The sequence below is a fragment of the Oncorhynchus mykiss genome, chromosome 3 (genome assembly GCF_057628025.1).
Source record: "Oncorhynchus mykiss isolate SJ-2025 chromosome 3, ASM5762802v1, whole genome shotgun sequence".
Lineage (NCBI taxonomy): Eukaryota > Metazoa > Chordata > Actinopteri > Salmoniformes > Salmonidae > Oncorhynchus > Oncorhynchus mykiss.
Genome location: NC_143024.1, coordinates 49,131,061 through 49,158,938, shown reverse-complemented (window position 1 = coordinate 49,158,938; position 27,878 = coordinate 49,131,061). Strand labels below are relative to the sequence as shown.

Sequence of the window (27,878 nt, the reverse complement as noted above, 5' to 3'; positions counted from 1 at the left end):
AAAGCTATTCTCACACAATGCATAAAACATTTGCTACAAGCTTATTAACGCGTTATTCGTAGCGGAACACATTTCCCGAAGAGAAGATGTTTGTTGTATTGTCCATGATTCATTACATTTATTATCGATTTTAAAAATATATCATCGCGCGTGTCTAGTCTTAGGACCTACTTCAGGGTTCGATAAGTATATGTCATTATGTATGGTAATCCAATTAAACACGATAACCCAGCACTAGCACTTCATATTTTATTAATTTTCTTACATTCTTGACAAGCGTATTTGCTTTAAGTGAAAGAGGGCGTCAAGGACACTTATCTCAAGAGATACTATGGTCTATAGAGCCTCTACTTCAAATGTTTTAAAGAATTGCCACATTGTCCATACACTAGTTAAGCTTTTGAGGTGTTTTTATTTTTTGATGTCATGTTTTCGTTTAATACAACCGTTTAATACAACACTTTAAATTAACATTAAGGTTACCTTTCATTGCTAATTTTGATTCGCAATATCAACCTATGCCTGCAAGTAGAACTGCTCAATTGTCCGTTTTTTGTTGTTGTTTGCAAATTCAATTGTTCTGTGTCAACACAACACTTGTACTTATTATTGTTCGTTTCCGTTCATGTGTAACATGTTGTTATGACAGCCTAGGTAACTGATGATGCAGCTCTACTTGTGATAGATAACCGATGGGACAGAATGAACAATTTATCCCCTGTATTTCTAATGTATTTCAATTCATTAGAACGGTGATAGGCTACTCTTTACATGAAAACTTGCTACAGTAGCCTACAGTTGTCTGTATGAGAAAGTGTTACTGTTGTGGAATGTCAAATGTAGTGTTAATGTGAGAGGATGACATTTGTGGGGGCTAAAATGGGCCATTTATTAGCCATTTAATAATGACAAAAACAATTTATTGCAACATTATTGACATATTGCAATATTTGAAATGTTACATCTAAATAGCTGTGAAATTACTTTATATTGGCCCATGTCGCTCGGGAAGTAACTTATTAATATTTCGTTGCAAGTAAGCCATTGTCAGTGGTGACAATGATTGGTAATTTAATATGGGTAGGCCTAAAAACTTTTCAAAACATCTCTTGGCTATATTGTGTGTATGGTATTCAAAAATGACTGGTAACTGACACTAATGCGCTCTCTATGGAGCGTTCTCCGAGGGGAACTAAAGTATATGGGGATGCACTTAATGAATCTCCACTTGCCCTCTGAGTCGCCAGCACAGTATGCAGCAGCGAATTTTGGATCAAACTTCATGAGTTCTGTGCGTCGTAAAATGGTGTAGTCTACCAACACAAACCGAATCATTGATACTCGGGATATTGGTTTTATTAGACCTTTAGGGTGATATGGGCGAATGTGTTTCATATAGGCTTACTTAAACTACTATTTTGGGGACTTGAAATATTTAGGCCTAAGTCCAAAACTAGGCTACTTTCATAAACTTGTATTATTTCATCCGTGGAGGAATTTCGCCAAGGTAAAATGAGAGCTGCCAGAGGTCGGCCTATATTTATGGTAGGCCTATTCCATTTTGTTTTGTGTTCTAGTTAAAATGGTTAAAAGTATTCTTTTTTTTACTGTATGTAACTGTATATCTTATCGGCTTATAATCATTTATTCATGTTGAAAATATCAGGAAATAATGGCTGTTTTGGAGTTTATATATCTTAACTTTTTTGTTGGCAATTGCCCCTCTCTCATCACACTAATTAAGCATAACTGACACCCGGTCGTCTCATCCGAGAACATGCTCATATTATCCTTATCATTATTATTATTATTATTTCCATCGTGTTTCGTTTCCTAGCTGTCACTGGTTGCCATTGTACGGGTTTGAGCGATAGGAGACGCCGCCGCCTATACCATCCTCCCGCACAGCTCAATGCTCCACATGCCGGCGTAATGAGGGTTCCTGAGGGGCCCTACCGAGTAAGGAGGTGAGGTAACCCTGCCACCGACAGCCAGCAGCACGCTCCAACACCTCCATTCGCCTGCTCCCCCGGGCCGCGCCTGCCGAAGCCCCTTCACCGAGAGTTCACGTCCAGCGCGCAAGTTTTGACAACGATAATGATGCGCTCAGTGAGAACGATAAAGGAGGAGGTTGCGTGTATATTTTAATGTTTGAGAGAATGTAGGGAAATGACGGAATGTTATGACTTCTTCGGGGACCCACTTGTACCAGGACCAATTTGCAGCGAGTAAGCTATGGCTATGTGCCTGAATTCAGCTAAGCTCCATTAATGAAATCCCATGCCACAAATCTTACATTGCCTTACTTCTTAAATAATTACCGTGCAATTAGTCATATTGCTCAAGGCAAGGGTGCAAGTATGCTGGAGGACAGTAGTAGGGCACTGATCACCACTTAGCTCATATGATGTGACCCCACACACCTCTATCCAGGTAGCCTACTGAACGTGCATAACAGATCCCTCCTGTATCTGATAAATACAATTTAATGCCTAATCTAACTGCCTGTCTATAGCCTAAATCAAATCCAACCCAACTTGACTACTCAGACTCTTTGCACATATATATTTTTTTTAAATACATAAAATGACTTTTAACCACCTCTGAACTAAGACTGTCTGGTTGAGAATGTGCTCTGCTTGCTATGATGCCTTGCCACCAAGATCGGTGGGGTTCGTTAGCAAGATCTGCTGTCATTTACCATCGCTAGTGTCAGGGAAGGGCCAAAAGGTGTCGGTCCCTAATGGGGATGGCCTAATTACACTATTAGTCTTCTGATTGGGACAGTCCACTCCTATGTGACCTGAGGGACCAACTGAGACACAGCATTAGGGCCATCATCAGCTTGATAGAACACCCTGGACTCACTCCAATTCGCATACCGGCCCAACAGATCCACAGATGACACAATCTCTATTGCGCTCCGCACTGCCCTTTCCCATCAGGACAAAAGGAACACCTTATGTGAGAATTCTGTTAATTGACTACAGCTTAGCGTTCAACACCAGAGTGCCCTCCAAGGTCATCACTAAACTAAGGACCCGGGGATTAAACATCTCCCTTTGCAACTGGATCCTGGATTTTCTGATGGGCTGTCCCCAGGTTGTGAGTGTTGCAACACATCCGCCACGCTGACTCTCAACACGGGAGCTCCTCAGGGGTGCGTGCTTAGTCCCGTCCTGTACTCCCTGTTCACCAATGACTGCGTGGCTGCACACAACTCCAACACCATCATTAATACGGTGGTAGGCCTGATCACCGACGACAACAACCTCTCCATCAACGTCAGCAAGACAAAGGAGCTGATCGAGGACTACAGGAAATGGAGGGCCGAGCATCGATGGGGCTGCAGTAGAGTAGGTTGCGAGCTTCAAGTTCCTCGGTGTCCACATCACTAAGGAATTCTCATGGTCCACACACACCAACACAATCATGAAGAGGGCACGACAACGCCTCTTTCCCTTCAGGAGGCTGAAAAGATTTGGCTTGGGCCCTCAGATCCCCAAGAAGATTTATACATCTGCACCATTGAGAGCATCTTGACTGGCTGCATCACCGCCTGGAGGGTAGTGTGTGTGGCCCAGTACATCTATTGGGCCTAGCTCCCTGCAATCCAGGAATTTTCAGACTCCAGTCACCCAAGTCATAGACTGTTCTCTCTGCTACCGCATGGCAAGCGGCACTGATTCGTTGTCTTGGCTGTGTGCTTAGAGTCGTTGTCCTATTGGATGGTGAACCTTCGCTCCAGTCTGAGGTCCTGAGTGCTCTGGAGATGGTTTTCATATTTTCCTTCATCCTGACTAGTCTCTCAGTCCCTGCCACTGAAAAACATTCCTGCAGCATGATGCCGCCAACACCATGCTTCACCGTAGGGATGGTTCCAGGTTTCATCCAGACATGACACTTGGTATTCAGGCCATAGAGTTCCATCTTGTTTTCATCAGACCAGAGAATCTTGTTTTCTTTAGGTTTCTTTTGGAAAACTCCAAGTGGGCTGTCATGTGCCTTTTAACAAGGAGTGGCTTCCACCTGGCCACTCTACCATAAAGACCTGATTGGCGGAGTGCTGCAGAGATGGTTGTCCTTTCGGGAAGTTTCTGCCATCTCCACAGAGGAACTCTGGAGCTCTGTCAGAGTGACCACCGGGTTCTTGGTCACATCCCTGACCAAGGCCCTTCTTCCCATATTGCGCAATTTGTCCGGGTGGCCAGCTCTAGGAAGAGTCTTGGTGGTTCCAAACTTCTTACAATTAAGAATGATGAGAGGCCACTGTGTTCTTGGGGACCTTCAATGCTGCAGACATTTTTTGGTACCCTTTCTCAGATCTGTGTCTTGACACAATCCTGTCTCTGAGCTCTACGGACAATTCCTTTGACCTCATGGCTTGGTTTTTGCTCTGACATGCACTGTCAACTGAGGGACCTTATATAGGCAGGTTTGTGCCTTTTCAAATAATGTCCAATCAATTGAATTTACCACAGGTGGACTCCAATCAAGTTGTAGAACATCTCAAGGATGATCAATGGAAACAGGATGCACCTTAGCTCAATTTCAAGTATCATATCAAAGGGTCTGACTACTTCTGTAAATAAGGTTTTTCAGTTTATTATTTTTAATACATTTGCTAAATATTTTTCTCTTTGTCATTATGGGGTATTGTGTGTAGTATTCAGTCAATTTCGTAACAAAATGTGGAAGTCAAGGGGTCTGAATACTTTCCCAATGCGCTGTATAGCCAAGTTATTGTTACTCATTCTGTATTTATTCCCTGTAATAATTTTTTTAATTGTTCAATTATTTATTTGTATTTTTCTCTGCGTTGTTGGGAAGGGCCCGTAAGTAATGCCCCCTGCTTGAACCACTGTCTACACCTGTTGTTTTCAAAGCATGTAACAAATACGATTTAATATAATTTCATTTGATTTAATTTGACAGATCTCTGAGAAATTGACAAAGTAACCTTTTCTCTTATACAGCAGAACCAAACCAAACATAACATATCATACTAATTTGAGTGTCACAGATGCACGTTTACTATGTTAAGTTTTTAAGGCCAGGCTGCACCTCCGCTCTGCATGGCCCTGGTGACGCAATGTGGCCCTGACTCGCGCCAGGGATTCTTCACCGCTAGTTTATGTGCGTATCGCCCCCGGATTAGAGCCCCATTGAAGACATGGGGGTATGGAGTTATTTGGGGACCACGCTTGGCAAACGGCCCACAATGAGCGACAGAGGAGGGAAACAATGTAAGAGTCAGTCAGATCCCTGCCTCTGGAGGTGGAATACCCCCTGCTTGAACCAAAGCTCATTTGACCAACCATCCCAGCTGGCAAATTTGGACATTATTTGGTTTTGGTTGTTTCTGTCTGTCTGGCTCTTTTTTGTTCGGCCTCTGCCTTTCTCTCGCTATCTCCCTTTCCCTCTCTCTTTATCTCTCTACCTATTTTGTGCCACCCATACCTATTTGTGCCACCCTCTCTCTCTCCTTTCTCTACCTGGTTTTGTCTATCTCGCTCCCTCTGTTTTTTATCCTCCTCTCTTTCTTGTTTGCCAGAATGATGGTCCTGCTCTCCTCTCCTCCTCTCCAGCTGTGAGAGAAGGGTTTTCTCCACTTTTGAAACTGACCTTCTTCGGGGAAGGGGAAGCATTCAGGCCCCGGCCTCTGATGTGTCAGCCGTGATAGTTCCACACAAATCTGGTGGAGATCCTTCCTACTGGGCACAGGTGTCAGTTCAACGTCTGGTTTTGATTTACATTTGGTTGAGTTGTCAACTAACGTGAATTCAACGTGAAATCAACAAAAAACTGTATCATGTCATTGGATTTAGATTAAAAGTTGGATTTAAACAGACAAAATGCCCTTACGTTGATTACTTTTTGTAAATCCAATCAGTTTAATGCGTTGGTTCAACGTCATCACAAAGATTGTTTTGGTTGAAATAATGTGGAAACAATGTTGATTCAACCAGTTTTCACCCAGTGGGTTATCTGTGCCCACGGCGGAAGGGGTGGGTCTGGGGGGAAAAGAGGGATGAAGAATGGAGGGAGAGAGATACGGCATATTCAAGAAGTGTCATTGAAACGTTTTGACCCAATCCACAAGGCATGTAATTAAGACACAGATTTGGATAAAGCAAAAAAGATAGAGATGTTACATTTGGGGGTGGGGAAGATGGTGAATGTGATCACTTTAAAGGTAAAGAAATCCATTTGGGGGGTTGATTTTGTTAGAGTTCAATGTATTTTTACAGGACATTGCTTTTATGGTCTTTATGCAGATCTCCGCTGCATCAAAGCATGTTTTCAAAAGGACTCCTAGAATATCAGAAAACGTTCAGTTCAAGATTAGAACAATTTGATATTTTTGCTTACTTTTATCTGCACATTCTTGTGCATTTTTTAAATTGAAACCTTAATAGCCTTGATAATTGACCAATGTGTCATTACAGATATTGTGCTACAAACCTCTTAAAAGTCACTGACAATACCTGTTGTGATGTTTTGTCAACACCTCAAACATGTTACAACCTTTCTAGACATTATCATTGCTTTGTACCTATACTAGGAGAGGCCTACACACCAACCCCTTTGTCACCAGGTGTGTTTTTTTGTATTCTAACCTTACCCTAACACTAAACCAAGTATATGTATTGCCTTAACCAGCCTCTAACTATAACCATAACCAATTGGGATTGGATGCTTAAACTTAATCAACTTAAACAAAATCACATTAGTTTCTGCCCTGGAGTAAGAGCTGCCCTCAGAACAAGATTATAATAGGAAAAGTCTGCTCTGCTGTTCTCATAGCAGCCTTACATTTCTACAGGACCCGCTCAAGGCAAGCATGGCCTCAATGCAGCACTGTAACGCCATCCAACAAAACAAACTGTGCATCTCCTAAAACATTCCCTTCCTCTCACGGGATACAACCCAGCCGCAACACAGTTCCACCCCCTACCACCTGGTGATCTCTTGGAAGAACCCTGCGTTTATGGCGCATTTCCAAACAGGATTTACCCCAGTGTTTTTCTCCAAAACGCTCAGACTTTTCTGTTTTAATTTACTAGGGCCGGCACCCGTGTCTCACTGGGCCATGGCTGTGGCGGACCTGCTCTCACTTGGAGCCAAAGCCAGGCCACTGGTACTTTTCAACTGTAATTTACATAACAATGGTTAACTGTGAACTTTAATACCTTCTCACAAAGCAACTGTTTTGATTATGCAGAGGTTGTTGATTCTGCTCTTCACAAGTCCTCATTGTCAGCCCTAGCTATGGAAACACAATTTCCCTAGTATAACGTAAAGGTGCATACACTAGTGTAATATTGGTGTTACTGTTGAAAATCAGCATTATAGGGTTTTACAGGCCCCTTCACACCCGAGGAGAGACTCGTGAAGTAGTGCACGTAAGGGCTCTATACACACCCTACGCGAACAGAGCAACTGAGTTCTTTTCCTAAATTTGAGCCACACAAAAGTGTGTTGAAATACTAGAAAACTACGCTGTGTTTGCGTAAAGTGTGCAGCGGCCTTTAGTGTCCGGCTCATGTGGTTGTCCGTGGACGACCTTGCTTCCCTCACCTACTGCCTTGGAGTGGCTCCCAGTCCCAGGGATGGGGCCTTTGGACCAGCACCAAGTCTCTACCCCCACAGATGTTACTGAGTGTCCAGATATTATGTCAGGTTCTCTGGGATGGAGGCAGGCAGGGGGAGAGTGATGCATTGGTTTGAGTTTGACTGGGGTGGATGACTGGGGTGGGAAGCATGGGAAGTAGCCATACAGCCAGACAACCATACACACAGCAATATGTTATAAGAGCACAAAATCTGTGAGGCAATCAGGAATGTGCAGATAACTAAAGCATGAATTTAAGTATTTACATGAAATGTAAAGATGAATTATTTAGCGTCAAATTGCCTCCTACATATAGTTTTCGATCTCCTTTTGCATTGAAGCAAGTCTTTCTGCTCAATAAGTGCATTATTTGTCACATAAGCCTATTGTATGGGCTCCCAAGTGGCGCAGCAGTCTAAGGCACTGTATTGCAGTGCTAGAGGCGTCACTACAGACCCTGGTTCGATCCCGGGCTGTATCATAACTGGCCGTGATCGAGTGTCCCATAGGGTGGTGCAGAAATGGCCCAGCGTCGTCCGGTTAGGGGAGGGTTTGGCGGGTAGGCCGGCATTGTAAATAATAATTTGTAGTTAAATAAAGATTAAATAAAAAAATTAACTGTACATTTTATTATTTTGAATAGGGCCATCAATGGGCCAATAATGACACCAATAATGTTTTTGTTTAGGATAAGGAATCTGATTAATGTTTTGAAATATTTCTTAAATAAATTGTCTAAGTAAGTTCTATCAGTTGATATCGCCTAATAATGGAATTGATATTTGGTTTGTATTGTAAGTTTTTACCTTTGCGCTTTGCAACATTTACAATTATTCATACTTTAGTTAAACGTAGACATGTAGATCATCAAACTCATTCAGGTGATTCCCTTGAAAAAACAAGTTCAAAAGAATAGGCCTATTTTATTACTCATAGAATAATAATATAATAAGAAATTGACAACGTTGTTTTTAGGCCTGTGCGTGGCTATTTTAATTGAAAATACAGTTGATATTTTGCTATAGCATACTATAATAATGTATTACATCACTGAATCTTTCGTGGATGTAGGCTATATATAACCCTAATATCTAGGTTATAACCCTTAATAATGACAATCTATCGATATTGTTCACTTTTCTAATATTTGGGTGTTTAATCACAATTTTATGAAAAATAACACTTCTTCAGAATAATAAACTGTCACAGGAGAAGTTTTCAAAGTAGACACCTAAATTGTTTTGGTTGACATGATGGTCTTACTTTAATGTTGGCACTGACCTCCACCCAACTCTGCAACTGAGGCCAGTGCATTTGTATTTGCCGACGGTTTTGTTTGTAAAGTAACAAAATAGGCTCCCTTTCCGTCATTGGGCATACCCCACAAGTGAGAACACTTGTTTGGCGCAAAACTGTGCTACCAGAATGAACTTTACCTCCTTTTTGAGTACTTTTGAATAAATGTTCTAAATACGAGATTGAAAAATTGAGGATCCTGATGTTGGTACACTGTGCAAACAAGACGAGTCACAGGCAAACAAAACCTGATTGTAGACTATGACACGACAATCCCTGCTGGGTTTTTCAATATAACAGTATAACAAAAATCAAGCTTTTCCCAGCTAATTACAAATAAATGATGATGTGCTCACTAAGTAATTGATTTAATGAAGTTCCTATGAAACTATTAAAACCGGGTATAGGTCAGGACAGTTCCCCCCTGGCGTGCCCATTGTCGGATGTTTAACTCTACCACTCCTTTCGGAAAGACATCGGGGCTAATAGGTGAAACCACAGCTGCTCGAGTGAGGGTCGAGGGGAGAAAGTAGTCCTCCTTTTATGCGTCCAGACCACGAACAGCCACTCACCCAGTCCCTAATCTAACAGGACAACACATTTCTCCAACTTTCCCCAAGCTTTCAAACATGCATCATTGAGTTCAAGCGTAATTCGCCCACGTCCGTTCTCTAAAGTTTCCCTACTGGAACAGAAAGATTCAACCCTTACACTCTATAAAAGTCGCTAGTTCAGGCATGATCTTTTCATATTTTGACAGTTCGGCGCTTAGGCTACATAAGTACTCACTGTGCGCTGAGCAGAAAAAATAGCCTATGTCCGCTGTCTCGATAAATCTTTGGCGGTTTGGAAGGTGGGAGCTGACCGGGTGATGTAGGATGTTCAACTGCAACTGGATTCTACTGTTTTCTCACTTATTCATGTAACTTAAGATACTAGCCAGGTAGGGTGCTAGGAAGAGTTTGGCAAAATGCCTAGACAATGAACATGTGCCCAGTTTTCTGGGTCTTGCCTGCATTGCACGCTGAGGAGGGAGCAACTGAATCGTAATATATGATGTGAGAAAGTCAGAGACTGTCTGTCTGACACCAAATAGACAACATGAGGGTTTAAAATGTACACATATGTTTCCATCATGGTACGTGTTGAGATAGAGGAGCTTGACCCTCACAGTGCATGGTGTTTTAGCAAGAGTGACAAATGGCAGCTTGGTCCAGAAAAATAATTTTGCAGGGAGAAAATGATAACCATTTGTTATGCAATAAATAATAAGATAGATAAGCATACAATAATAAAAAGATACTATTTGATTTATTCATCTGCATTAACCTAAATGTTGATGGCATGAATTGGCCTTTCATAGCCTACAATGACGACAATGTAAGAATAATCGAATAGCCTATCCCTTGATGCTATTGTCTTCAACAAGTGTTTTGTAATGCTCACGTCCTTGTTGATATAACTGAAAACAAATTATTAAAATAGGCACCACTAATCATCTGAATATATTACAATGTATTTCATTATGAACCATGAAAATATTAACATGTCAGTTATATTGTCATAACTGGTTATAAATGAATCCCATGATATATTTTATCACAAGATATATTTGCATTAACTTTACATTTTTGCATTATTACACAAGTGTATCCCAGACAAATCGGGAGTTGAATCGACAAGGAGACTAAACTAGGCTACCCTTGCGAGCTTCGCCTTTCATTGGCAGAGGCACGGGGACAAAGGGGAGACATTGCTCGCTTACAATCACTTTAATTAACAACCGCTTCAAAAGTTAGGGAGAAAATCAAAAAGGATGAGAGCCCTCCAAATTCAGTCCACCTAACGGGGTTTTCAGGTGGTAAACCTCACTATTTATCCTAGTGCTTTTATGCTAAAACACTCTAAACCTGTCTCACCGCCAAAGGTAATAGTTTGGCCACAATTATGTTGGCAGACACATGAAGAAGGGGATGTTTGATATTTGGAGAGGGAAAGGTTTCTGTCAGCCAGCGGCGCAAAGCCGTCGCAATGTGCTGCTTTTCGACTGACTTGGGAAGTGTACAATTTGTGTAGGCAGCCTTGTTTTCTTAGTCCCAATATTCTTATTATGTGTCCTGAATGATCATATATATAAAGTTGGCATCCCATGAGATGCTTTTGTAAAGAATCCAGTATGAGCCATAACTTTAAGTGGAGCAAAGATGTTGCTGTTTTATCTGAGGCACAAGTGCAATAGACCAAATAGGCTACATCTTAGTTGGTTATATTATAAGGGAACAGAAACTCAGTAGGCCTATAGCCTTAAAGACTAGACCTAGACCACAAACAATTGTATTTATGCGCAGTGTGCTGAACTCCAGAGAGAATGGTAATTCTTGTCAAATCTGACAAGACAACATTTGTTTTGGTCCTACGGTCGTCTCTGAAATTATCATTCAGCCCTTCTAAAGGGCGAAATGAGAGAGAGGGCGAGAACAAGCCCCGTTTTCCCCGCGACTTCTGCTTTGTCCTTGCCAAAGTGGCGTCTGCATGTCTGACTCGGCCGGTTACTGATTTGCAGGCGGCGTGGTAAGGTGGGCCATGTAAGTGATTTCCACGGGCATCCCACTAAAGGAGAACAAATCGCTGACAAAGGAGAGCCTTTCCCATTCAGTGCCGTCGTTAGGACAACCCAAAACTATTCCTCAGATAATAAGTTCTACTTCAAAGCGTTTCTCATTGAACGGTGACTGCTTCACTCCTTTTTATTAAGTCCGCCCTTTTCACGCCGAGGGAACTATCTCTTTGGTTATTTTTCTTCGTGTTTATTTTGCAACATTCACGGAGCACTTGTTTTAAATAAATAGAAGAGGATTTCGCCTTTGTCCAAATAAGGGTTTATGGATAAGAGGAGAGGCGACAAAAAAAGCGACACAAGACTGCTTGTTTTCAATAAAACTTGATTATCTTCCATAAAACGTGTATGCTGACAAAGTCGGAGAAAAAGTGAACATTGACTTAACCAACGTTTCAAGCAAGGTCAATTTAACTGCCTTGTGATGGAGATTCATATTAGAGATTCTGTCATTTTTTTGTTGCGTTGATCAATTGTCATAGCAATTTGTGCTTCATCTTGGTTGGCAAGCCTACATCTAAACACATACGTATGCTTCTTCACTTGGTGTGGAATTAAACTTAGCACCGGTTGATTAGGTGCTTGTTTGTGGGGGGGGGGGGGGGGGGGGGGGTTCTGTTCAGAGATGGATGCGCAACCCTCGCATCCTCTTTTTGCAGCTTGTTCTACATGACACAGAAACAAGACTCAAGAGGCCGTCTCATGCTAAGGGATAAACACTAAACACTCTCACAAATGTTACTTATGGAGTGCAAAGGCAGCAATGAATCAAGTATTCTATCATTTCACTCATTTAATTGTAATTGGCACACTATTTGAGACATATGAAGTTCACCTGTGCCGGTTGTAGGCCTGAATGTATAAATTCCAATTTTTTGCCTATTCTTTGCCCATCCTATAGCACCATACATTTTCACATAAAAAAGAGCAAAAAAACAATAGAGTGTGTCCCTGCATTCCATTTTCTGTAAACAATATATGGGGACAAAACAAGAACAGCCTGTGTTGTTCTTGTTTTGCCCTTTTATGTGAAAATATAGGGCTGTCTGTGTCGACACATGAGGCTTTTTGGGGGAGAAGGTGCACTGTGCTCTTTGATGACCGTCCATTTAGTGGCAGTTAGTGTTTTTTTTACCAGACATATTCAAATGTGAGCGGCTCGCTCCCCAATTGTCATAGAATTCCTAACGCACCATGAAGAGTGTCAAAGCGGCGGGCCTTCGGCTCAGAAGTATATCAGGCCTTTGAAGTGGTGCAGAACTCGCTTTGGTCAATTTGAATTCTATACATTGGACAGGGGCGACGTTTAAAGTGAGATTGTGCCTTTTAATGGAGGAAATAAGACGGGGACTTGTTTTATATACTTCGTACAAGGTTCTGCGTATTGTCAGATCTTATCTATTGTCTTTTTTTACCATGAATGATTCATGTCTCGGTTGCTTGTGCTGTCCCACGTTTTAGAGACCCATTAAGGGGATATACGTTTCCCCATTTGCCCTTCTGATTGGTTTATTTATGCCAGCCCCTTCTTGGGCCTGTTATATGTGAGTTACCATTCAATAGTGAAAACTTTAACTGTCAATAATTATGCATTTTTCTTTTGAAATGTGTTTGGAGCCTAAGTTACTTCGATCTTCTGTAGGCTATAATAATGTGATAACAGTTTTACAAGGTGCGGCAGGTAGCCTAGTGGTTAGAGCGTTGGACTAGTAACCGAAAATCGAATCCCCGGGCTGACAAGGTAAAAATCTGTCGTTCTGCCCCTGAACAAGGCAGTTAACCCACTGTTCCTAAGCCGACATTGTAAATAAAAAAATTGTTCTTAACTGACTTGCCTAGTTAAATAAAGGTTAAATAAAACAAATAAAACAACTGATTTTACCAGTAGTTGCATTTACTGCATGTAAACAAGTACATTATATATCTTCTTGTTTAAGGAATGGCATCCGGCACTGGCAGGCCTCCTGAATTCAACGAAGAAACAATAAAGTTATGTAAACCAAAAAACACCTATTAACTCGGCCTTGTGTGTTTATTCAGCTCTAGCTTGAATTTATACTGTCAATTGGATCACGAACATCAAGGGTCTGCACAATCATAGATTTTTCATCACTTTTTATCCAACATAACCAACGGCACCACGCACCTCATAGAGAAAAACACAGTCACTGCAAAGGGCATGCGAGAGGAGGGACGTTTCACATTACACTGCCTATATTCAAGTAAAGAATAATACTTTACACTGCCTATATTCAAGTAAAGAATAATACTTTACACTGCCTATATTCAAGTAAAGAATAATACTTTACACTGCCTATATTCAAGTAAAGAATAATACTTTACACTGCCTATATTCAAGTAAAGAATAATACTTTTTCTTTTACAGAACAAGATCAAAAGCATCAATCAGTAAGCTACTACTTATTCACCAAAATGTATATTATTATTCTTTGGTGTCTCTGTAAATCCATTACAACATTAATACCAGCAAATAAATTACAATGTACAAAACAACATTCTTCGTAATTAAGACTAAGAACAACAATCACGAGTAATAATACAATTATATACAAATCCGACCGTTAGGGACAAAATCTGTCAGTGTACATATTTATGGTCTCGAATGACTTATTCGTAGGCTACTCTTTAACGAGTGAAAAACACTGGTGTAATTTTTTTGCATCAAATATAGTCTTAAATACTTCTTAAATAGCCTAGGACAAAAAATATATATCCTAACTTAGTCATTGTATTAATATCAAAACTACATATGAACCCTTTAAGACACTTAGCTGTTAGCCATTATTATTTTGATTCCTATTTATGACTTAATTGGGTCATGTGTGTGCGACATGTCTCTCGCTCTCTGCAGGTGTTCGAAATTCAATTGGATGTTTACATTAGTTCTCGCATCTACTGTGAGGTATTCAGAAGAAAAATGAAATGCAACTCCACCATTTTGGGATGTTTAGTGTTCAAGGCTCATGTACTTTGCGTGAGCAACAACGTCTGTTTTCTCCCTTCTGTCAGAGATTAGACATTGACTAATCAGTCAACAGTAACATTTCGAGGAGTTGCGATCATATGGACAATGTCAATGTAAGCCTAATTAAGAACTTATGACTTAATCATGTTAAAAGATGCATGCATGTAAATGTAGCCCGCATATGTAGGCTATGTAGGTATTTTTCCAAAGGCTTTTATCCTTACGAATTACATTGTATTTATGTTTCCAGTAACCTATATTTAGGCTTCTCTTGGTCCTTTTAATATATATGATTTCCTTTTCTCAAATAATACTGGTGATTGTAGCTTTTCTATGTTGAGACTTGTTGATATGTCGATACATTCAGCTCTTTAGAAAGGAAACAAAGAGGGCACGTTTTAAAGGCAGTTGTTGTTATTCATCATCTGACATCCGCGGCGCTATTTCTTGCTTCATATAAAGTCCAATTGATATGCTTACAGCCAGTACAGTCCTCATGCACTTATTAGGTCTTACGCTTCGATCACACTGACAGTGTCGTTGCATTTTGGTACAACAGAATTACATTCATTTCCAATGAAACGCTGCGTTTGCCTTGCAGCATTGCGTTGCAGAGGCAGTTGCAGTGCGTTCGGTTTGGTGCATACGTTGATTTATCGAACATATGGGTCAAACTGTATGTGTTTACAGCTTGACAGTAATGGTAGCAGAAGGTGAATGTTGAACTGTTGTTGCATACATATCCAGATTATGCTGCGTCTTATTTTGCGCAAAACACTGTCGGTGTGTTCGAAGCGTTAGGCTACTACACATATACACATTTGAGAGACAATTTGGGCAATTATTTTTCTTCTTCTGTTTGTAAACATTAGAGCATTGTCCTTGGGTCTGAATTTCTGAAAGTGTCCTCCTCTTCCGAGTCCGTCGTTGGCACATTGCTGGATGGGGTGTGGAGATGGTTGGGTCCCCCGCTCCCCTGGCACACGTACCACTCATTAAGGTTGGTAACCTGAGGCGAGAGATTTGCTGACCGGTTCCTGTGCGGTTCGGAGGCAGGAGAAAGGGGCGCACTGAGAAGGTTTGTAGAGGAATGGTACGAAGCGTTGGCGGAAGGGGGCGGGGGCGACTTGCAATGGACTTTCATGTGCTTTCGCAGCGAGCTGGGGTGCGTGTAGGACTTGTCACAGCCTCGGACTTTGCAGTAGTAAGGCTTGTCACTCGTGTGGACGTGGGAGTGCTTCTTCCGGTCACTGCTGTTGGCGAATTTCCTGTCGCAGCCGTCAAACTCGCACTTGAAAGGCTTCTCTCCTGGAAGAGATGGAGATGGAGACATTTATCATTAGGCTACTCATATCCAATAACTCTCCGGAAAGGGTGCATGTACCATAACATAATGTGCACTTTGTGTTTTAAAAACATGATGAAGACATTTTATATTGGCCTTTATAAAAGCATTTCGTCAAAGTCCAAGGAGAATAATAAAGTTACCAAATGGATGGGATCATTAACCATTTGTATGACATCAAACCTATAGCATACAATATATTCCCAGCAAACTGCAATGTCAATTCCTTTTAATTTGGCCTATACAAACTATTATGGATTTTTCCACTTATTCAACAGGAACGTACACATGCTCTACCCAAACTAGGACTATAATTGAATCCATGGCTTAACTGCCTGGTAACATACCACTTCCCGCAGTAATTACTCCATAAATGGTCGGTGTGGCAGCCCATTCTGCCGCAAGGGCTTCCTGTCCGACATACCATATCTATTATACATCTACACCCGCCGCCACTCCTCTCCCACATGTACTAGGCATGTTCCTGACTGACTCACTTACATGAAACATAGGGTGGCCCGTGGGCTATTCTGCGTGAAGGCGTGGGGGAAATGTGTAGCTTAGTAATGAGGAAACAAGTGCATTTGTAGGCCTAAATGAATGTCTTTTTTTTATAACGATAATCCTATATGGTGTAATGCTTGTATTATAAAAATATTTTACGATTGTAAAATGGACGATTCAAAATATACAAATCATACACCAGGCTATCAAGATCTCATGCCTTCAAAGCATGGACATGGTGTTGGAGCAGCCCCTTCCCTCTGGGCACACACCAGTCTTGGGAGCCATTTGCTTTCCAAACAGGCCAGCCCTTAATCCTTAATGACATACTGGCTTCATCTTGAATAAGTAGTCGTGTGAGTTATACGTTGGAAAGTTGGTCTGCTTTGCAGGCTATTCGGTAACATAGCACGCGCGGCACTGCATACTGTATTGCATCATACTACACGTGTTTAGACTGTCTTGCATTAACGCCATTGCTGTTGTTGGCCTTTAATGGCAAGTTCTAGGCTACTGTATATCAATTTGGAAGAAAAGCAAGCCCCAGTGGCCCGTTTTCGCTTTGTTGTTTATCTTCAGCCTGAAATGATTGTGAGTCAAGTTTCGATGTGGTTATCATCAGCCTATAACACAGTCTAAAACTGTTATAACTTCAACCAAAAATATATGGTTTAATTTTCACCCGGAGCTCGATATAGTAACGTATAAAATCAGTACATAGAGATTGAGAGGATGTTTTTTTCTGTTGCGACGATTCGATATAGCAGTAACATGAGCCATATAGGCGTAAACGTCTTCTACGGAATACACTTGGTATTCACTCACTTGGAAATGCGTAAGCAAGGTTCACAAAACATATGGCATAACCACCCACGTCTAGTTCAATGTCTAACAAGCTTATGTTTCAGAAACTGTACATCAAATCAGGCGATGCCTTGGCTCGACTGTATGAATAGTTAGTTCTATTCGATTACATCTCGTCCCCGTTACTTTTACGCATGGTCACCAGATGCCCGCCAGCAGTTAAAATGAAAACTTTTTACAATACATATTTGTTGTCTACAACGAAAAGTTTATTTAACAGTGTCAAAGCTTCTAATCTACTATGATTAAAGATATCTATTTCTGTTTTTTGATGCAGCTCTAAAATAATTCAGGCGCACTTTCACTGACCTGTGTGTGTCCTTTTATGAATCTTTAGATTCTCAGAGCGAGCGAACACTTTTCCACAGCCGGGGAAAGGACAAGGGAAGGGTTTCTCTCCCGTGTGAACTCGGATGTGGTTTATCAGTTTGTACTTCGCCTTAAAAGCTTTCCCCTCGCGTGGACATTCCTCCCAGAAGCAGACGTGACTGCTCTGCTCCGGTCCCCCGACGTGCTCCACGGTGACATGGTTGACCAACTCATGCATGGTGCTGTAAGTTTTGGAGCAGGGCTTCTTTGAAGTTTGCTCTTGATCAATCCATTTGCAGATTAACTCTTGCTTGATGGGCTGCCTCATGTATCTCAAAAACGCCCCCGCGGCTCCGTGAGGAGCAGAAGCGATGTTCACATTGAGGTTCATGGAGTTGTAGCTGTGGAGGGAAGAAGGTCCATAATGCTCGGGCCTGTGGACGAAGTGTTCTGGCCTGCCGTAGATGTCCCCCGGTAGACCCAAACGCATCTGCCCGTTGAGGGCATGGTGATGGTGGTGGTGGTGGGCACCTGGTGCTGCCTGGTCATGGAGTCCAGAGAAAAGTGGAAGGGCACAAGTCTCGGCATGCCCATAAGCACCTGTTGGGGAGATGAACATGCCATGGTGATGAGGGGAGGAGGCTGAACTATGCTGGTCGCCAAGTGCATGCATAGCCGAAGCTGAGAGTTCTCTCCTGAGGATGTAGTCCCTGCTGTTAGAGTAGCCTGGGTGAGGAGCCACGGGGTAACCAACTGTGGTCTGAGTAGAAGTGAAGGATGCTGCTGCCACTGCGACGGTCTGGGCTTCAGGATAGCTCTGAATATGCTGAGAGGGGCTAAGTTTGAGAGCATTTGTCTGTGCCATGTGCTCGGGTCCAAATGGAGTGAGTGCCACTCCGGGGTCGTTGCCCATCTCTCCGGGGTGGTGGTGAGCATGGTGGGAGTGAGGGTGATGCCCCCCTAGCCCCGGGAAGCCTGTCATATTCTGATGAGGAAGAGGTTGAGTCGCTGCCAAATCCGCTAATCTTATCGCTGGATTCCTCTTGCTCAAAGGGGACTCCATTACTAACTACACTGTCAAGTCCATCCACTCTCACCACTATTGTTTCTCCCCCCGCCACCGCGATTTTCTAAAACATTAAAATATATGTATATATGCGGTCTATACAACTTATTTTGTCCTGCCTCTAACTCTGCTTGTTCCTTTTCCCACTCTGTCCTCAAGCGATTGGCAGAACATACAACAGTTGGAGGACGCAGTAGGGAATACAGTTTAGAAATGGCACTGCGGGTATTGGACGGATTTAGGTGACTGACAGTTAAGAGAACGAAGCGATTGGCTGTAGTTCAGCGCAGGGGCTCAGCGGGGTTCCGCCCCCTCGCTCTCTTTATCGCTGTTGACTCCAAAATGTTGTAGGCCTACTCACGAAGTTACCAGTAAATATGTTTATGCCCTCGGTGTTTACTGGGGGATGGCGCATGTGGATACAATGTAGGACGTATACAGTAGGCTATACAGACGTTCATCTCTTATTTTTCTTTTCCAGTGATTGGCGTAACCCCAATGTGGAAAACACCTTTTTTTCAGCATAACTCAAATACGTGGACTTTTATTCAGGTCAAATTAAATTAATACAAATAAATAATAATGGAGATAATTAGCCAATCAAATACATTTAAAGCCATGGTCTGAAACAACTTATTTTGTACCCCATAGGGGAAGCTTGAAATTGCGCATTGTCCACAACACTTCAAAGTAGTGATTCAAATTCAGTGTCTATTATCTGTATTTATTTATGTAGTATACAATATGCATGTTTTTATTTGCATACAATCATACTTTATAAAGCCTACCACCATAGCATATTTCCCCTTTAAAATAAATAGGCTAGAAAAATGTCCACTTGATATGTGTGACATGCAGGCCTACTATGCAGTTGACGTCTGTCCATGTTACGTTTCTGATTTATTGAGTTAGGCTATTGCAACTTTATACACCAGTAGCCTAATACAGTAATGCACAAGTTGTGCAAGTACAACTGGATATCGTTTAATACTGTTCAACAATCCGTGCATAAAGCAAAGTCGGAATATTGTGATTTTATTTGTGCTAATATATGGAGGTATACATGTTGCTTAGATATAGCCTACAAGCACATTCTGTAGAAAGAATGGAATATTTTATCAATACAAGACAAGTGTTTGCCAGAGAAAATAGTTGATTTATGAATTGTATTATTGAAATGGATGCCAATGAATTCATTTAAAGTAGGCTACACACCGTGCAGAGTGCCAAATTTCACAAGTTAAACATGTTGCATATAAAAATCATGTCCATCTTTTAGTCTTTAGCCAACATTTGATGAACAAATTACACATACATTGTATTAAATTCATTGATGAGATGAGGTAAACGTTATTATATTTTAAGACCTATCAATTTATTTTTACAAAATTACTTTCGAAATCTAAGGTTTCAGCATTGCTCCATGCATGGAGGGAGTTGAGTTGTGTAAATAGTTTCTCCACAAATTGCCACTGATCCTCTCAAAATACTTAGGTTCACTTTTATTGACTTTAGCCATGAATGAAGCAAGAGGACAGTTGTCAATCTGAGGATGACTTTTATGTTACTTTTTTTCAGATTAATTTGTTTGACCCTAAAGTTTACAACATTAACATATGTAAATGAAATCTGTAAAATTATTATTATCCAAGTCACTCTTGGCGTGTATACTTTTTACTTTCTAATGACTTGAAAATCAACAGTTGCACTCATAGATTATTTAAAATCGAATCAGTTGGAGCAATCTATTCGGGTTTCAAGAGGGAAAATAATCTCTAAAATGCTTTTAAAATGTCCATGGACGATGCTCAACAACATAAATAGTACTGAGTAAAATGATCCGTGATATTGACTCTATCAGAACTTTGGCGTATATGGGTATTGACTTAAAAGGGAATAGGTCTGCATGCACCTGTGGTATAAACTAATAATTACCATTGGTAGGTCGACTATACGTGCTTCAAAGTGTCATAAAGTATATTTTGTCTTACTTTTAGAATATAAAAAGCCACCATGCATAATTCAAATTAAAAGGAAGCACACCTCCCTAGACTTTTTAAGAAACCAAATTAATAGATAAGCTACACATAAAAATAGCAGGTGTATAGGCTGCCAACTTTTAAATGTATATTTATAGAAATGTCTATTTATCGACCACCTTGGGATACATACAGTGTGTTGTTATCATCTACGAACAAGTGGCTCACTCGATAATACGATTCCAATCTCAATGGGATCTCTAGGGTATAATAAAAGCGAATGAATGTATTACTTTACAAACCATATTAGTAAAAAGAAGGGTCCGTGGTTAATATGGCTATGATAGAATATCCGAATATTGTTAGCTTAATTCAACGAGGAGCACCCGTCTGAACTTACCAAAAGAGTGAAGTAGTTCAATTCTCTGTTTCTGATTAGTTAAAACGCTCCTAAGCCCGTAAGGCTACTTACTTCAGACGCCCAGCTGGAAGAAGCGAGCGAAATCTTTAAAAGTGTTTAAACAAAAGGCGCTTTGTTATTCAAAAGAAAAAAGGTTTATTTTACAGAAGAAGCCAAAAGTGCCGCATATGTGGTCTTAACGGGTCATAGGTCAAACATCCATGAATCACACAAGGTCACGGAAACCACACAAGTAACCTTCCAATGCGTCAACATATTGATATTGTCAAATATGAACTAGTGAAATACGCCCAGTTTCCTTCACCTTTGCGTTAGGCGCTGTGCCATTAAGGGTAACATACATTGTTTTATTTACTAGCCTTGTTGTCGGACATATTCAGATCATAAGCAATGTCGTGAATATTTGGATAGAATTTATGTGGGAGTTGTTTTCTCTGTAAACTAGGCATAATCAAATGTGTGTTGGTATCAATATATTCATTTCTATACATTTGTATAATGTTTTTTATATTTCTAACCCTTTTCAAGACTTTCTGTCTCTGAGTAATCTGTTGAATTACTGGTCTTTGGGGATTTTCAGAATCCCCCTTTCTCCTGAGTTTGAGGGAAATAAGAACCCACAGATATGCGCCTTTGGTCCGATTGAGTTCTTTCTCTCTAATTTATTTTAATTTTTATCCTATCAAGTGACAGGGAAGGGGTTTTCCACCGAAATAGAGAAGTTCTTTAGAGAGGTCGGCATACGTGACTTTGAACTTGGATCAGCTCCTGCGTGTCCCGCGGTGCGGAGAGAAATTGGAAGAATGGCAGAGAACGCTGCGGCTGCCCCCGCTTTGGGGCTGAGAGAGGGACAGGATTCCCAAAGTTTTCAGACGTCCTACTCCCGGTCCCATTATTGACCGCTTTTTTAGAGTATTTGGGAGCCGAGAGGGACAAGAGAAAATATGATGTGTCTTGGAGCAGGAGGACTTGTGGGACTTGAATTAAATGGAAGTGTAAGTAAACTTCCTTTCCCTTTAGTGAGTACATTTCAATGCGCAGCTTTGATTTTGAACGCAATCCATACAGTACGCGCTTTGGACGAAAAGACTCACGATAGTAGCAAACCTTGTGAGCTGGCCATGTTTTTGCAGACATGAACAGCCGCAGAGGTTTCTTGTTCTGATTGAGTGTGACTTTATGGTAGGCTATGGCAATTGAAGACCATTCGGCTTTTGGGTGAAGGCTATTTGTTATATAGAGATCTGTTTTCTTTATTAGCCCATTGCGTTGTAATATGAAGCTCTGTTGTCACCAAACTCACCCACGTGTAGGGGTAATGTTCACCAAATGATGACTAATCCGAAATGATGTGTGTAGGCCTATGCAATAGGTTTTGCATTAGGGCTATCTATAGTTAAACTCATCTAATGCATTTCGTTTTTTGCTTTTGCAGGAGAGAAAACGTTCAAACATAGGCTCGTGCGGTTGATTGCAGCTAAAATAAACAAAAGTCATATTTTGCAGCTAAGGCAAGACTGACAAACTGTGCAAGATATCTAAGCAAAATGGACAAACCACCGACCCAACTCTCTATGAAAACAAGGTAAATTTAAACCTCGGGTGCGTGGCGGTGTAATACTTGGAACAAATGTACGTAGGCTATTGTCTACATGAGTCTATAGCTCACTGAAGGCTGTAGGTGCAGAGGCTATGAACATACATCATTTTCTTTATAGGGGTAAATGATCAGCAACTATTTTAAGGGAGTACTCTAGAGTATGCAGTATAATCAGTTCTATTTCATGAAATGTTGTGTTCTGATATGCTACATTATATGCTTCTGTTTCTGCTGTATATTCCTACTTTTCTATAGCAGAACTTGTGATATGCATTTCCCCATAAACGTGCGTTATTTCGCACATATAATTACTGTATTTATTTGTAAGAGAAACACGGTCAAAATATAAAATAGTGGTTTGGCTAAATTATTGACTATCGTTTCTAATTAAATCCGCCTGTCTAATGTTGAATGAAATGTGCAGACCCCACCTTCTACCCCAAAACCCCATTCGCTAGTTCACTTACAGTTATTTCTTTAACTCTATAGCTCAGGTTTTTAAACACCATTATCACACAACGTGCAATGTCGTATTGTCAATCCACCCGTTATACATCAACCTATAAAATTAAGGTTTTAAGGCTTCATATCCGATATTATTTTCTCTCCCTCTCTCTCTCTCTTCCCCTAAATGCCTCTCCTAAAAAGTAGGCGGCAATTATTAGTGGAAAATGGCGATCAGCTATTAGTCGCTAAAGCGGTACCTGCTATTGGAGGGGCACCTGGGATTGATGAGACGCAGTGGCCAATGAGACTGCGTGGAATGAATGGCCGGGCTTCAGTTAAAGGGGGCGTAAGAGGCGCTAGTGCCAGTCCACGGAGAAAGAGGGACCCTACGCAATAAACACAGGCAAGCGAAAGAAATAAACACACAAATCGGAACAACAATCCGAGATGCTGCCAAACCCCGCTCTCTCTTCGTGCTAGGACAGATATTAAGATAATTATTCAATTATTCGTGTGTGTTTAAAAGCAATCAACATTCACAGTTTCCAGAGGAAAAACGCAAAGGAATCTCTTTACTTCCTTTGATGGGGATTTTTTGGTTGTTGTTAAAAGTTAACTACCAGTGAATATAGACGTGTTCGGTAAGACGAGCTGTATAGGTTTTTTTTCGTCCTATGAGTGGATCATCGCTTTGAGCTTCGCCTGATATGGTGGTTCCATGCATGGAAGTTGTTATTTCGATAACTGAATAGACAATTGAATTGTATTTTTTCTACTTTTTTGTTATACACACAAGCTGATTCGAACGAAATTCGCTTTGAGAGACCATGTTACTGGACGCAGGTCACCAGTTCCCCGGACTGGGAGTTGGCACGTTTGCCAGGCATCACACAGCGAGCGAGATGCAGGAGAGAGACTTGAGTTTAGCACAAAATAGCTTCGTCGACTCGGCACACATGGGTGCATTTAAACTGAACCATGATCTTTCTCCAGGACAGAGCTCTGCCTTCACCTCCCAGGCGCCCGGCTACCCCGCAGGGGCTTTGGGGGCTCATGCAGCCCATGTCACCTCGTACGCGAGTTCCCCGTTCAACACCACCAGGGACTTTCTCTTTCGCAGCCGAGGCTTCGGAGAATCATCTCCGGCGAGCAGCCAACACGCTATTTTCGGCCCCACGGCGGGGTCTCTTCATCATACCCACACAGACAGCCAAGGCCACATTCTGTTCCCCGGGATTCACGACCAGCATGGGCCCCACGGATCCCCGAATGTGCTCAATGGGCAAATGCGTCTTGGACTACCGGGCGAGGTTTTCGGGCGTTCCGACCAGTACCACCAGGTCTCCAGCCCAAGGACCGACCCTTACTCGGCCGCCCAGCTCCATAACCAGTACAGCAGCATGAATATGAACATGGGGATGAACATGGGAGCTCACCACCACCACCACCCCGGTGCCTTCTTTCGCTACATGCGGCAGCAGTGCATCAAGCAGGAGCTCATCTGTAAATGGATCGACCCAGAGCAGCTGAGCAACCCCAAGAAGAGTTGCAACAAAACTTTCAGCACCATGCACGAGCTGGTCACGCACGTCTCCGTGGAGCACGTCGGCGGACCGGAGCAGAGCAACCACATTTGCTTTTGGGAAGAGTGCCCCCGCGAGAGCAAACCGTTTAAAGCGAAATACAAACTGGTGAATCACATTCGGGTCCACACGGGTGAGAAACCCTTCCCCTGCCCCTTCCCTGGATGTGGCAAGGTCTTCGCAAGGTCGGAAAATTTGAAGATTCACAAGCGTACACATACAGGTAAATTATACGATATTTATAGCATTTTACCTCTCGTATTTATTCGTTTCGCAAATGTACACTGCACATTTTAGAATTCACCATGCCAATGCGCCATGCTTTATTTCATCATAGCCAATTGTAGCCTATGGCCTGCAAAAAGCGTTTTTTCTCGTCGCCAAAATGCCCCAGACGATATTAAATCACAGTAGTGGTATTTTTAGACTGCCAAAGTAGACATTCACATCTATGGTCAAAGTAGATTTAGATTAAAATATATATATGTTTCGCTATAGACTAAAGTGTGAATTCGATTATCCAATAGTACCCCAATCACATAGCTGGCGAGTCTGGAAACAATTAGCGTTTACACAGTGTTGAAGAAATGAAATGTATTATGTAATTATGTAATATGCTTTTGATGTTTTGTGGTCCGTCAACTTTAAAATGGGTCAAAGGCGAGTTTAAGGCTTCTGGCTCGCAGTGCATTGCTTGCGCGGAGTAGGCTCCTGTAGCTTAAATCTCATCAACCGGTTGAATGTTTATGCAAGACTGAGCTTTTAGGATTCTATTCGGAATGCCTCGCCTCTTTTTCAGAAAATAGATTTTGTTATTTTATTTTGTCCACTGAGAAATAATGTTTGGCTTTTTGGTTTTAGGAAATCGTTTGGTGTGCTTACTCTTCAGGCGAGTGTGAATGTGTGTCATGGCCCTTTTCTTTTCTCACGCAATCCATTGATAATAGGTGCTAGACGGGCCATTACCAGCCTTTCACATTTTCACTATTTTCTGGGGGGGGGATTGGAATTGGTCAGGTGCTAATTCCTTATTGTTTCCAATCAAATGGCGCGCCCTCTGCACCAGAAGCTATTGCCCCACATGGGACGTTTTGATTATATACATTTAAGTCATCCTGGAGCCTAATTAAGCAATTTTGCATTTCATTTTTGAAGTAGGATATCAAATAAATATTCTTAAGTAATTTTACATACTACTTACATTAATTTGCTGTGATTCAAAACAAATAGCCATAGGCCTAAATGTTTTACTATTTCTTAAAACCCACAATTTCCTGCATAAAAGAGAAAACGTCTGGTCCCACAAATGAAGTTAACCCTCTTTAAATTAAGTTGGTGATACAACTGAGATTTAACCGAATAGAAGGCATGTGTGAGCACCACTGCATTCACTAACTTTGACGAATAGCTAGCTAGCTATATGACTATATAACCCGCTGCTCGTGGTTGAATGGCCATGTTATTGAACGCAACTCGTATAGTATTAGGCCTAAGGCATAGTCGTTTTGTAGGCTTTTGCTGAGGAACTGCATCTAACGTGTCTGTTTTATCCCTATTTTTATGCAGGAGAGAAACCATTCCAGTGTGAGTTTGAAGGCTGTGACAGGCGGTTTGCCAACAGCAGTGACCGAAAGAAGCACATGCATGTCCACACGTCTGACAAACCATATCTTTGCAAAATGTGTGACAAGTCCTACACACATCCCAGCTCTCTGCGAAAACACATGAAGGTAAATGGACTTTGTCTTTCACTTTCCAGCTGATATTAACACGTAGCCTAAGGCTTGTTTACGTCTGTGTTTTGCGTGCTTAGGACATGTTTTGTCGTGGATTTGGTTTTCCTCTGTTATTTAGGCCTACACAATTACCTTCCCCATCATTCCTGAAGCACTTTGAAGTCATACTTCACAATGTCCCATCATCATATCATATACAAATAGTACCTGCACTTTTTCCAGGTCCACGAAGCGGCCCCCCCTCCAGCGTCCGACTCCTCGCCTGCAGCCAGTTCTGGTTACGAGTCATCCACACCGCCCGGCTTAATCTCCCCCACCACCGAGACCCAAAGCAACAACAATCTTTCACCCGCGTCCGCAGTCCACAACAACAACGGTCACAGCAGCCTATCGTCTAATTTCAGTGAATGGTATGTTTAGGACTGAACCGAACAGCGAATAACAGAACCATTGCTCAGAACCAGCGCAGGAGATTCGGACACTCATGCACGGAGGAGAGCATGAATACTATGAACGCTTCAAAAGCATATGAATAGATTTAAAACCAACAGGGAAGAGAACTCACTTACCAACAGAAGAAAATATGTAATATGTTCAAGGAGCATTCAATATATTTGTAAATAATTATTACACTCCCTCTTTCCCATTGGTTGTGGTAGATTTTTGTCGTTCTGTGGTGTATAGATAGATGTTCCTTCAATGGTAGCTATTTCTCTAACTGGACTTTTAGTGCACATTTTACGATTCAAGTTGTATTATGATGTTAAATATTGTGATCCTAAGGCAAATTGATTGTAACTATACTAAACATCTATAAACTGGAAAGAGTGCCAAAGTTAACACTTAACTCAAACAGTCCACCATATTTTGCTTGTGAATGTTGGCTTATATTTTAGTTTGCTGGGCTTAACTTGTGATGTTCTGTGCTTTGCAAGTTTTTAATTGTGAAATGTCTGGAAGATTAGACGTTGTACCGTTGGATTTTCTGTAATTTACATCCTTCCTTTTGTAAATATCTACTGCCATATTTATCCGTTTGTAATTAAATTATGGTATTTACTACAAATTAAACAATATTTATAAAGAATGTTTCTTTACTATAAATATGTACAATTGTGAGCTAAACAGGGGCAGTTGTTTTGTTATGTGCTTTTGTTCAAAGTTAAAGAGGTGTTTTCTTCATTATTGTGATAAGAATTTTACTGCATACAAATATAATAAAAGTGTTGCAAGTGTTAAAAAAACATTTCCCTCTCTTGATATCTTCATACCCAGAATAGGCACACTAAAAAAATCCTGTTGTTTTTATGGTTATGGTTTTTATGGTTAATTACTGGCAAAAAAACGGAACATTTTACAGTAATGCACTGTTAAACCAAAATGTATTTGGAATTTATTGTAACATAGTTTACTTTTTTTTTTACTGTAACTTAAAGGTAAGTGACTGACAGTAAATTACCATAAAAAACAACAGGATTTTTTTGTTTTTAACAGTGCACTCTACTGGTGC

General features: G+C 41.2%; 2 protein-coding genes across 2 annotated transcripts; one reads left to right on the top strand and one right to left on the bottom strand.

The window, feature by feature from the left end:
- Window positions 1-13,628: 13,628 nt before the first annotated feature.
- LOC110519936 (zinc finger protein ZIC 5) lies at window positions 13,629-18,817 on the bottom strand. Its single transcript, XM_021596823.3, has 2 exons — window positions 17,537-18,817; window positions 13,629-15,822 (listed from the first exon to the last, which is right to left on the bottom strand). The coding sequence occupies exons 1-2, from the start codon at window positions 18,597-18,599 to the stop codon at window positions 15,383-15,385; spliced, it is 1,503 nt and encodes a 500-aa protein (XP_021452498.1). The 5' UTR covers window positions 18,600-18,817; the 3' UTR covers window positions 13,629-15,382.
- Window positions 18,818-21,756: 2,939 nt separating this feature from the next.
- LOC110519937 (zinc finger protein ZIC 1) lies at window positions 21,757-27,612 on the top strand. Its single transcript, XM_021596824.3, has 4 exons — window positions 21,757-21,997; window positions 22,438-24,855; window positions 26,199-26,362; window positions 26,591-27,612. The coding sequence occupies exons 2-4, from the start codon at window positions 23,877-23,879 to the stop codon at window positions 26,786-26,788; spliced, it is 1,341 nt and encodes a 446-aa protein (XP_021452499.1). The 5' UTR covers window positions 21,757-21,997; window positions 22,438-23,876; the 3' UTR covers window positions 26,789-27,612.
- Window positions 27,613-27,878: the final 266 nt, after the last annotated feature.